Here is a 13602-nt window from a genome sequence, read left to right on the forward strand (position 1 = left end):
AGGATTTTAATATTAAAACTATTGCAAATCAATTACTCCTGTTGAGACTACTGGAGTTGCCACTTAGAAAAATATAAAGCTGGATACTTAGTGAAGTTCAGATTATTTCATAAACATACTAGAAGAAAATGTTAGTGAATATTTTTATTGTAGGGGAGCAGGGAAACCTTTTGGTGTTAGAATAATAAAACGGATGCCAAAAACGAAAGAGCTAATATATTTTACCACATACAAATTTAAAACTTTGGTATAACAGATGCCTTAAAAGACAAAATAAAAAACAGAGAAAAAATATGGACAGCATGTATGAGAAAGATTAATGTCTTACTGTATTAGGGTCCAGTGAGGAGCTATAAATTGCACCAGGAATTTGAACAAGGAAATTTAATACAAAGAATTATATTAACTAGTAAAAGGTGTTTTAACTACTAAAAAAGATAAAATAGGACTGTAAAGAATACAGAAATAGTAACTGCATGGATCAGCTACTACTTTAGAGCTCAGGAAAAGAATCTAAAAAAGGAACAAACTTGAAAGAGGGTGCCCCCACCCAACGTTACGGTGTATTCAGACCTTGGAGAGATCATAATTGCTGCCAGAGGACACAGCAGTGGGCCAGGCTGGCCCACAGCAAATCGCCTGCTGGGTGCCACAAGCCTAGGCTGGTGTGTGGAAAGCCGCCTGCTGGGGTGCCATGGGCCTGGCTGATGAAGGGCAGGAAGTCCCCGATGAGGTGCCATGAGGGTGGGTATGCTGGATGCTGTCCTAGGGGATGTTGTGGGTCAGAGCTGTGCACAGAAAGCCGCCACTGTACGCTGGGGAAACTTACGGGAGATGGCAGACAAACGCAAGAGGGTAATCACGTGCAAGAGTGGGTCTCCCACATGCCTCCTAGCTGCCACTCCATAGGGGCAAGAAGAGCACACCCACCTGAAATCTTTGCCATGCCTTCAGTGTCCTGCCAGCGCCCTCTACTAACAAAGTAATGTTGTACCAGCTGGCAAAGGTTCATATCCGTTACAAAGAAGAGTGGATTTAGAGCTGAGATAAACTGCTAATTGGCATTATGTGAAAGCTCTTATATATAGATAAGAAAATTGTGAGCACTCGAATTGAAAAAATGGCAAAGTATGTGTACAGATAATTCACAAAAGAATAAATACAGTGTTTGAAAGGATAGTCCAACTCTCTATAGAGCTCCCTGATTTCATCTATTACAGTTGTGCAGACTGGTTTTCTTGATCTTCTATCACTTTGAGTGTATATTGCTTCTTAAACTCAGGTGTTCTTTCCATCCTTGGCTCCTAGTGCTCACCTGGGGTTCTGCCCGCTCTCTGTACTCTCATTCTTTTACCTAAATTATAAAGCTAGTTTGGATTTTTTATGAGGACCTGCCCCACTCTAGCTAGTTCAGTAGGCAAGAAAATGAAAAAAGAGGAAAGCAGATTGAAAGGAAATAAAACTGCCTCTATTTACAGTAAACTGTACATATGTTGTATGTATGTAGATAATTCCAAAATTGTCTATAGAAAGTATATACGTAAATCGTTTTCACCTCTACATACACTATAGCAGTGATCGATTGGAAACTAAAAAAAAAATTTAATTACTTTATACTAGCACCAAAAAAATTGAAGTAATTAGGCATATACCTAACAAATCTATAAAACATTGATGAGAAAAACCAAAGATCTAAAGAAATGGAGAGATAAACAGTGTTTATGGAAAAGAAGACTCGGTATTGTTAAGATGTCAGTTTGCCACAAATTCAGCACAATCCCAATCACTTCGCACAGGCTGAGCACACATTAGCTCAACTGTTTGTTTTTTTAAAAAGCTGCTGTTCTTGTCGTCACTGTTGTTTTTTGAATAGAAACTAGCATACAGTGGAGCTTGCTGCTTTGTGATGTAGGGAGCTTCTTGTCCTTTGAAACTTTCAAGTAGGGATCAGCGAGACCCCTAAGGTGTCAGGGATGCTGTGTAGGGTATTACAGCATTAGGTGGGAAGTTGGACCAGCTGATCTCCGTTTACCTTCTCATTCAAAATCTTAATGAATCTGTTATTCAGAAGTCAGTGACTTACAACTCTGGGGCAAGGCAAAAGGGAGTCACTGGAATTTTCAGGCTTTTTCAAATACACTTAACTTTTCCCCAAAGATCCTATCACTCTTCCTCCCACTCTTCAAAATCATTTCACGTAATGAGGGAGGTCACTAATGGGAGTGTGTTGTGTGAGTGAACTATTTTAAGTCCTCTACTTGTCACATTTGTATTCCTTTTTTTTTTTTTTGGTTACTCATCAAGTTGACTGAAAGAGAAGGTAATGTCAGTCTTCTCAACTCTTTTTGAATTTTAATTATGGCTGTTCCAAAATGATATAAATCTTAGAGCAGTAGCCTTTAATATTCATTTTTAGACATTCATTCTAAAATTAGACATAGTCATTCATATTATCAATTTCTTCAATATAGTCAACTTGGTAAATATTTCTCAACAAGGAAATTCAGAAATTATCTTTATTATTCTTCTAGTTAATTATGCCAGGACATTAATTTTTACCGTGTTTCTACACATATTTTATGTATTTGTTATATGCTTTTTAAAAAAAATACATGAAAGCCTCAAATAATAAACAACCTATGAATTCTGTGGTTTAAAAAATTGCCTGAGATACAAACAGCTAGCTATTTTTATTTTCATTAATATCTTAATTTCCTTTTTATTTTAAAGCCCAACCTGAATTCCTGAAGCAGCCTACAAATATATATGCTCATGAATCTATGGATATTGTGTTTGAATGTGAAGTGACTGGGAAACCAACGCCAACTGTGAAGTGGGTCAAGAATGGGGACATGGTTATTCCAAGTGATTACTTTAAGATTGTAGTAAGTATTTTTTTTGAAGAAGGCTAGTGTGAAGCCTTGAAATGTCTTTAAATGTATTTACCCAGAGATCTGTTATCTTACATACACCATTTTATGTACTGTAGACAAAGATAGAAAAATTCACATAGAATGTAATCTCTTCATTGGCTGATGAGAAAGCTGAGCCCAGAAATAATTTTGGTAGCTTATATAAGATCACATCGCAAATCGGGTTGAACCAGCCCTAAAGACCAGCTCTCCTGACCTAGTATTAAAACTAGGTCTAGTATTCCCACTTAAACATACTAGCACTCTTAAACCAGCTGCCACCATTTCCTGGATAATGATTATATTGTGTGTGTGTGTGTGTGTGTGTGTGTGTGTATATGTATCCGTACGTACATACATATGTGTACACGCACACGCACCAATTGTCTTCATAGCTCTATTCAAGAAGGAGAAATCTGTCCTTCATATGCTGATGCTCAGACCCTTCAAAATAAGTATGACCCAATGTTGGACAATTATTGTGACAATAGATACGAAGTTTCTTTTAAAAAGTAAATGTAAAAGTAAACCTTAGTATTAAATGTATTTAAGAATATTCAGCCCTTACTGCTTTTTACTTTATGTATAGTAAATACTTTTAAAATATTATCCATTATTATTATCATTATCTAATAGCCTAGTAATATAATTATCTGGCCTTTGGTAACAAGGATTAATGACAAATCTTAAGATACATGACATTTAGTACATGCATACATGACATTCATAGAAATAATCAAAAGTAATTATGGTTGTTAAAAACTTATTCTCGTTACAGATTTCTTATAGAAGTAATTCTTAGTAGAAATACATTTTCTAGTTTTGAAATGATAATCTCATATGTTACAAAAAGTAATTCACAAGTATTTTGTCTTAATTAAAAAGCAATGTGTTATGGTTAAATTAGCATTTTTACTCTTTTATCATTTTTATACTATTTTTAAGAATGTTAAAATCATATTATTACTATAGCAATGACAATAGTTGACTTTTATATTGTATTTGATAGTTTAAGGAAAGCTCGTATATATGCGACCTCATTTAACTTACTGTATTCTAATCTATTAAAACTATTGATATTAGAGAAGATCTTTAAAAATGCCTTGAATTCATAAATTCAGACTTTCATTAGGATAACATGGTATTGCATGCCGCATACTTTTCCAAGAAAAAGTGTAAGTTTGCAAATGTTGTGGGTATGACCTTCCATGAGTATTAAGTTCCTATTATTAATGATGGTATTTCCTGTTCTAGTCAGTGAAGTCAGTGCCTTGTCAATACAATTGAGTCAAAAGGTGCATAAGCAGATAATTTTCAGTAACTGAATTATACAATTTTACTTGCTTTTCCTCCCCAGAAAGAGCACATCCTTGAGATTTTGAACTATTGTTCATCAGTTGAATCATAAAATTTTATTTATCTTTTTCTTCCTCAGAAGGAACATAATCTTCAAGTTTTGGGTCTGGTGAAATCAGATGAAGGGTTCTATCAATGCATTGCCGAGAATGATGTTGGAAATGCACAAGCTGGAGCCCAACTGATAATCCTTGAACATGGTAAGGGGCTGCAATAGTAAGATGAAAGAAGCTGACTGTGTGTTTGAGGAGCGAGTACCTATCACAGAACCTGTCACCACAGGATACCTCTTGATTAATAACGTGTTTGTAAGAGGCAATATAGCATAACTAAGAGAAAAATATAGCAGTCTAAATTATTTCTATTGTTTCAAATGACCTAGAAACACAACTTTGGATGATGTTGAAAAGAAATTGGTATTAAGAAAAACTGAACAGTTACAGTGTTACACAAATAAATGTTCTTCAGATTTCTATCATTTTAATTTCACAAATTTATTTCTGCACTATTAAAATAGAAAAACTTTAAAGTAATGTTTATTTTCCATTGAATTTTTCTTCAATTTTTTTCAAAATACAATTAACTTATCTTTTCTGACACACACACACACACACACACACAACCATGCTTATTGTAAATTCAGACAACATTGAAAAGTAAAAGGGGGAGGGGACACCCTGTATGATCAATTCTGGGGAAACCACACAGTAATTGCAGCAAAACCTAAAGAATTAAATATTCTTTAATATAAAGAAATTATTAACTATAATAGGGAATTGGAATAGCAAGGGGTTGCCTAGCAAGAAGTAAAGAGAACTCTAACAAATGTAAGACTAGCAGATAGAAGGAGCAGCCACAACCCCCACGCCTGAGGAAGAGTTCAGGAAAATGGCGCCCTTCAGGGCTGAGATCCAGACCAGTTTGGAGAGGATGTGGCCATGGCTTACTGGATGACAGTGAAGCTGCTGTGCTGCCCACACTTGCTCAAAACCCGCTGTCTGGTGCTCCTGGGAAAGCTGTTCACTAGGAGGTGTGTCACTGAAGGCATTGTGCCCCAGAAGCACGTGGGGGTCAGGGTGTTGGAGAAGGCTGCCCTCCAGCACCCTCTGCTCTGAAAGTTTAACACACATGGAGCTGGCAAAGGAGAAACATATAAAGGGCCCAGCTTCAGCGTTGCAGAGCAGGCAGTAAGGTACAGATTGCAGCTGAGAGGCAATTACTGCTAACTGGCACGTGCTCCAAACCCTGCCACTGAGCAGTGCTGCATATGAGCTCGCACAGATGTGTCTGTGGTCTTATAACCTGTTTTCTTGTGACAACATGCTGTGGGCGTCTTTCCATGTCAGTAAGTACAGATCTGCTCAACATTTGTCATTGCTGATTAGTATATATGCACTTTGCTTTATAGAAATGATTCGCTATTGGTTAACATTTAAATTGTGTACTGTTTTTTACCAAAATGAACAATGCTGTGCTGAATCTCTTCATATGATTTTCTCATACTAAATGACTAGCTGAATTATTGGACAGCAGGTCTGTGTTAAGTTGATAAGGATATCTCTTGGGTGTATTATTTATTTTACCAAGGAAAGCATTTTTCATTTTGTACATTTCTTAATGCATGAAAAATATGCCACTTTAGACATCTGATCGGGTGTCAGATAAGCTGAAGTTCTAGTGTGGTCCCAGCCATGCCGCCTAGCCAAGGAAGCTAATTGGCACAGATGGCACCCACTCTGCCTTTTCACTGAAATAGGATGTCAGGTTTTTATATGCTGTTTCTTAAAAATGTATTTGCGAGTACTCTTATAAAAAGGCATAAAATATTAGAACTACTCTTTTTCTTCCTGTTTATCTGTGATTACACCTTTCCCCATTCATTGGAAATGATTTAGTAGAAGCATGTCACTTTCCCATCTTGGCAAAATGCCTGAGTATGATGACCAAATAAGGCACTAACAGAGTAGTGATGTAGATAGGCTTATTTCTTTTTATTAGTGGCAGTGATTTTCCTTAGTAAATTTCGTGGCTCTCTGAGGGTCATTTACATGGAGATAAATAAAGGGATTTCAGTATATTTGTGTTTGGGATTGCTGTTATAGGTTTAACTCTAACAGTATAAATGGTTGGCTATGCTAGAAGGTCCCTAACTAATCCTAATTGGGCTATCCTCTGAAAATGCTTGGATGGTATAATAACTATACTTGTAGTGTGTGTGTTTTTCCCTTCTTGAGACAGCATTTCAAAAACTGACAATGTTTTGTGGGCTAGCGAAATTTTTTAGTGACTTTGTCAGGGATGGATTATAGGAAGGAAAGTAAGTGTCATGTTATTCCTTTTGCTATTTATGTGGAAAAGCTAAAAGAGAAAATATAACAACTTATAAGATCTGATCTCTGCCTTTCTGAGTTTACACTATTGTAAGGGATATAAGAGATGTGTACAATGCCAATCTATAATAGGTGTTATTTTTATAATACAAATAAAGCTCCATACAGTTCAGAAGAGAGGAATTCTGTTTGTGTGATTAGGGAAGATTTTTTCATAGAAAGTGTCCCCTTTGTAATAATCCTCGAATGATAGCTTTCCAGATGTTAAAAGACCTGGGTCAGAATGGAAATAGAATAGAGTGCCTGTTCCTGTAGGACGGTGGCCCATAAAGGCAGAATAGGATCAGCTTGATCGTGGCCTGGATTATAAATAGTCAAAGCAATGCTGTAATAAGACAGTCGGATGATAAAGTCAGGTTTAATTAGAAGAAGGCAGAGTGCAAGAGGCTGATTGAAGAAATTCTGTTTTAAGAGACCATTGTGAAATAAGCACTTATACTAGAGAAATAGAAAGAAAGTATCTTAATAAAAAAATGTTAGTGATTTATCTAATCCAGACTTTATCAACTGATTGGATATTAAACTGTTGTAGAGAAGTCAGAGATACTTCCAAGGTTTTATCTGGGTGACGGTAAGAATGGTGGTGTCTTTACAAAAGTAGACAAGGGAAGTGAATCAAAGTGGGAGGGGACTTCTACCCATATGCAAAGGGTATGCGCAAACCTCTCACCCTCACCTACAATAAAAAGGTGAATGATTACAAAATCAAAATTTCTCTTAGTCCATCAAAGACCTGAGCTTGCAAACCAACCAAGTAACCTAAATTCCAAAGAATTAGACAACCCTATTCCCCAAAAGAACGGGCCATGTTGTTTCACCTTGGACAGAGCAGGAGACACAGATAGCTGCCTTAAAAGTGGGTAAGAAGAAATCAGCTGCAATTTTAACTGATTGTTAAAGATTAAGTATGGACCAGTTTGAAATATCTGGAAGATTCTGATAAAAGGGGCATTCACACTTGCTTGCGAATACTTTTCCCTGGGGCTCCATGGGATATGCACTACTGAAATTGGGGGGCAAGGCAGAGACTCGAGAAAAGTCATCTTCTTGATGTGGAGGTGAAGGAGGTGATGACCTGTGACTGCTGGGAGATAGGTGCAAAGCCCCATCCATTTACTCAGAATCCTGTAAGCCTCAAATCAGTGGGGAATGGGCATAAAACCTTATTTCACATTTCTAGAGGGAGATTAGAAGCAAAACCCCTCTGCTTCTGGGGGAAGGAACCCTCTGGTTCCCAGGACACAGGCCAAGACCCATTGCTTTTGGGGGAAAGGTAGGAGGAAAGACCTTTTACCTCTGAAATAGGAGCAGAAAACTGTTTTGGGCCCCAGAAGCCTACACTGGTACCTAGGAAGGTGTTTTACTACTGGAGGAAGAATAGGAAAGTACCACTCAAGACCAATCCAAATACAAAGTAGATTGGAGCTGCCATAGGAAGGAGAGCATGGGGCCTCCCTAATACTGACACTGGACCCAGACAACTGAGAACTCCACCTGCCTCAACCGTAAGTTACCACCAAGTGACAAAAACTTTCTGCTGCTGGGGAAGGTCAAGGACATGGAGAATGACCCCTCTCTAGAAGATGTAGGCAGGAATGGCTGGCAGCTGAGAGGAAAACAGGAAAATTGAGACCGGGTCTCAGCTCCTCACCTCTCACATGAAGGGCAAGACAGTGGTAGTCTCCCAGTAGAAGAATGTGAAACCTGTGGTGTGCTGCAGGTAACTGACAACAGTGAGACCCATACCACGTTCAGGTCCTGTCTGCACTGACTAACCTCCTCCACACTTGACAGAAGAATAGTCATGCCAGTTTCCAAGTGTAAATAATCATTATTTCAGTCTCTTTGTACTGTGCACCATGCTCTGAGCATTCAATCAAGAACTATTGGATATAAACAGAAAAAAGCGAAAACCAGCCCATTGTTGAGAGATGAAACAATCAGTACAACCAATTCAGCAGATCCAGATATTGGAACTATCATACAGGGGCTTTAAACTAACTATTATCAGTACTATGTTAAAAGATTTAGTGGAAAAGGTAGATAACTGGAATGAACTGATGCATGAGGAATTTTGGCAGAAAGATGGAAACCATAAAGAGATAGAAAATACTTGCATTTGTCCGTAAGGTGAAAGGGTTCCACAACCAGAGGAAGGAAACTAAAAAAAAATTAAAATCATGATATCAGAGATGAAGCATTCTTTCAGGCTGATCAGTAGACTGAACACAACTGAGGAAATAGTCAATCAACTTGAAGATAGTTCAGTGCAAATTATTTAAACGGAAAGAAAAGAGAGGGGAAGAATGGAGCATCTAAGATGGGATTGTATCAGATGGTGTAACATAAGTAAAGTGGAGTGTCACAAGGAAAAGAGAAGAACAGAATAAAAGAAATATTTAACTAGATAATGGCCAAAATTTTAACATTAAGAAAATGAATGAAATTTTATGGATAATGGCCAAAAATTTTAAATAAAACAATGCATGAGATGATATCACAGATCCAAGAAGAAGCTCAGACTCTCCAAGTAAGCTAAAAGCAGTAGGAGTTGTAGTAGCAGCAGCAGCAGCAGTAATAGTAGTAGTAGTAGTAGTAGTAAACAGCCATGCGCACATCATAGTTAAACTACTGAAAACCAGAGGAACAAAAATAAAAAATTACAGCAGACTTTTTGCAAGAAATGATGCAAGCAGGAAGGCAATGGAACAACACCTTTAAAATCCCAAGGGGGGGGGGAGTCTACTTAAATTATATATCCAGCAAAAATACCTTTCAAAGATGAAAGTGGAATAAAGACCTTTCCGAACAAAAGCTGAGAAAAATTGTCAACAGACCTGTGTTACAAGAAATGTTAAAGGAAGTTCTTCAGGCAGCAGTAGTATGCTACCTGACAGAAACTTGGGGGATCGTAAAGGAAGCAGGCCAGAGTGGTTTAAAAACAAAAAAGTAAATATTCTTCTAGAAAAAATTCTGTTTTTCTTAATCACTTGAAGAGATAATTGACTGTGTGAACAAGGGCCCACAGACTTTTTCTGTAAAGGGCTAGATACTAAATATTTTAGGCTTTGTGGACCGTACAGTCTCTGTCACAACTACCCAATTCTGTCTGCCCTGGTATGTAGCATGAAATCAGTCATATAAAGCAAACAATCTTGATGGTTCCAGTATTTACAAAAAGAGATGGCAGGTCCTAGTTTGCTGACCTCTGGCCTAAAGAAAAAACAGTTGTAATATATAGCATTAAAATGTATAATAAAAACAGAACAAAGTTCAGTATAATTGAAACTAAACTATTGTAAGATTCTTATATTACATATCAAGTTGTGATATTACTTGAAGTAGACTACGATAAGTTAAAGATGCATATTATAAAACCTTAGGTAAACCGCTAAAAAATGGAAAGAGAGATATGACTAATGTCATAAGATATGAATAATGGAAATACAATATCTTAAAAACTATTCAATCTAAAAGAAGGAGAGAGGATAAAAAAGGAACAAAGAATAAATGGACAAATGAAAAACTAGCAACATGGTAGATTTAAATGTATCCATATCAGTAATTACATTAAATGTGAATGATTCAGGGCTGTAGAACAAGTCTCAATACATTTAAGAGGATTTAAAGTCATCCAAAATATATTCTTTGGCATCAGTGGCATTAAACTTGAAATCAATAACAGATACCTGGACAATCCTCAAATATTTGGGAATTAAACTCCTTTCTAAATAACCCAGCTGTCAAAGAACAAGTCACACAGGAAATTAAAATTATTTTGAACTGAATGAAAATGAAAATACAACTTATCAAAATTTGTAGAACACAGATAAAATAGTGTTTTGAGGGAAGGTTTTAAAAACTAGATTAAAAAGAGCAAATTAAATCTAAACCATTCAGAAGAAGGAAATGAGCAGAAATAAATGAAATGGAAAGCAGAGTAAGTGAAAGCAAGAGTTGGTTCTTGGAAAATAATCGATTAAATTGGAATACGTTTAACCAGACTGATAAAAACAGAGAAAAACGTAAATTTCCAATATCAGAAATGAAAGGGAAAAGGAACGTCATTAAAAACCTTATATACTTTATGAGAATATAAGGGAATATTAGAACCAACAGTATTAGGATATAAGGAATATTAGGAACTTTCCAATAAATTTGAAAGGGAAGAACTAGTTTGTTTAGGGAGCTAAAACATCAGTTTAAGACATGATGAGTTTGGGTTATAATAGGAAACCAGATAAAAATGTTAAGAATCAGAGGGCAGTTCATGTCAGGAGGTCAGGAAAGAGGTTGAGGAAGAAGATACGGTTTGGGTTTGATAGATTTCAAGATTTTTAACCAAACTCTTCTCTTGCTATAAATCAAGAACCAAAGTGTTCTTTTCTTGTGTGTAGAAAATACTGTGTCCTCAGTTGTCATGTAGCAGTCTTGCACACTCCTGAAAACCGAAACTCCTTAGCTTTCTCCAGCAAATGGCATTATAAGGGACTATATGTTATCTAGCCTCATTTCTCTGCCTTCAGAGGAATGTCTCATTCATCTAAAGATTGTCCCTGAATATCCTCTTGAAGATTTCCATCACTATACCGTCACTATAATCTTTTGATAAATTTTTGCCGTGTGTTTTTTTCTTAATGGTCAGAAAATGCTTTCTTGTTTCTGCCTTAAACCACCACTGTTTTCTGTGAACTTACACCTCAATGTCTTACTTTATCTACTTTAAGATAGCATTTATTCCCTTACTATTTTTTTCTGCTTACCAATTCTAATTATTTAAATTATTTCTGATAGGACCAGTTCTATCAGATTTTTTTAAATCTTCTTTTTAATCTCAGTCCATTGCACGTCACTTAAAAAATATGATGGCCTGAAAGAAGCCATCTTCTTTTGCTATATAAGGGGGAAAAGCTTATATAGCAAAAATAGCACTTCACAATTTTTGAATGTATGAAAAAGTGAAATCACAAATCAGTGTGGTTTAAAAGGATCATGCATTATCACGTGGTACATGAAGAATTAGTTGGTGAGTTGGAAAGCATTAAATTATGTAAAATAGAGTTAAAATTTAAATTGTATCCATAAAAAGATTGAAAAATTATAGAAGAGTCTCACCATTTGCTTTTACACTCAAAAGAAGTAAAAGAGAATATAGATGACAATTTTGGTATTTTAGGGTATAAAAATTTAAATCTTCTGCATATAAAGTATGAGAAATACCTTAACTAAATTAAAGAGAAGACAAGCTAGGGAAGAATATCTCAAGAATTACAAAAATTTAATATTCTGTCTATAAGAATGCACACAAATGAATATAACAAAATAACTACCATAAACATACAATTCACAATAGAGCAAAGGTAAAGATAATTTCTAAACATGACAGATGTTCTACTTTACAAAGATATAAAATCAGATCAATTGATGTGGTTTTTTTGCCTAATAATAAAGGTTTTATATATTTTATTAAATATTACCTTATAATGACTGGTTAGGGTGTGATTAGGTTTGTGTCTTTCACTCTTAGTGAAAATGTAAATCGTTACATCATTTACTAAATTTATTCTGACAATTATATATTAAAAATCACTGACTCAACCCATTAATTCTTTTAGGATGTTTTTTCATAAGGAAGGAATCAGGAATTTGGACAAAGACTATTAATATCAGCATTAGTAATTAAAAAACAAAGAGATAGAGATAAAGAAAGAATAGGAAATGACTTACATATCTCAAAATAGAGGAAGGACTTAAAATAATTATAGTACAGCCTTGTTATGGAAAACTTATTTGGCCATTAAAAACCATGTCTTTGAACACTTTAATGATGTCAGGAAAATCTCAGGATGTAATGTCAAGTAGAAAAGTAAAGTACAAAACTATATATACCAAATAATCTGAATTTAGTTTTTGAAATTGTACGTATACATTTAGGCAGTATACCTATACCAAAATGTTAACAGTGGTTATCTTTGGGTAACCAAGGTGATATTTTCTCAATCTTTTAAAATTAGCACATATTACCTTTATAATCCATAAAGGTTTTTCTTTTTTAACTTAATACTAAAGCCACATTTTAGTCAGTGCTAAGTTTAGAAAAGACACCGAACGCATCATTTTGAGGAGTTCTGCCCAAAACATCATAGTTAGAAGTTAAGCCTTACAAATAGTTCCCTTCACAAAAGGGCTGGGTTGTGTTGCAGGAAGTAAATAGAGCACATGCTGGTAGGTCTCACTGTTGTCTCCTGATGGGTCGGGCAAGGCCTGGGCTTGAGCAGCCTGAAGGAGGAACAGTGGGAACTGGCCCACTCGGAGCCTCTTTCCCTTTACATTGTGAATCTTCAAGAGGAAAATGGAATGTGTATGGATAGCATTTCCCAAATCTGTGTGACCTTGGAGCTTTTTTTCTTTTTCTTTTTTGAGTAGACCCAGTAATATCTCACAGGGTGCAATTTGGGAAACACTGATGCAGGCATATTCAAAGGAGGATGGGAAAGATTAATTAAGGTTGACAAATAGTGGCCCACAGGCCAAATCAAATCCAAGCAACCTTCTGTTTTTGTAAATAAAGTTTTATTGCAACACAGCCACATACATTTATTTACAGATTGTCCCAGTCTGTAGTTGTTTCCACACGACAGTGACAGAGGGGAGTAGTTTAGATAGAGACCAGATGACTCGCAAAGCCTGCAATATTTACTCTGGCCCTTCACAGTAAAAGTTGGCTGAACACTGAACTATATTATTCATATTTTTCAGCCCTGATAGATAGTTTGTGACTCTAAGTTATTTGTGGTCAATAGAAGTCCATTTCACGTAAAACTTTTTAAATGACAGAAAGTGGCAGTAGGTGGGAAAAGGCAGAAGGACAGGAGGATGAAGAACAAATAGAAGAATAAGAGAAGTCACACTTAGTATGGAAGTAGCAGCTGCGCACTGGTGAC

The 13602-nt window shown here is 36.0% G+C and overlaps 1 protein-coding gene across 10 annotated transcripts in view; it reads left to right on the forward strand.

Moving 5' to 3' along the window:
- NEO1 (neogenin 1) overlaps positions 1 to 13602 on the forward strand; it is a 209164-nt gene that overhangs the window by 100914 nt on the left and 94648 nt on the right. For all 10 annotated transcript variants that reach the window (XM_074328259.1, XM_074328253.1, XM_074328255.1 and 7 more), the window contains exons 6-7: positions 2731 to 2885; positions 4348 to 4468. In XM_074328259.1, the coding sequence (XP_074184360.1) occupies positions 2731 to 2885; positions 4348 to 4468 (276 nt within the window). The remainder of the gene's footprint in view (positions 1 to 2730; positions 2886 to 4347; positions 4469 to 13602) is intronic.

This window comes from Rhinolophus sinicus, linkage group LG03 (genome assembly GCF_036562045.2).
Source record: "Rhinolophus sinicus isolate RSC01 linkage group LG03, ASM3656204v1, whole genome shotgun sequence".
In the NCBI taxonomy this organism is placed as follows: Eukaryota; Metazoa; Chordata; class Mammalia; order Chiroptera; family Rhinolophidae; genus Rhinolophus; species Rhinolophus sinicus.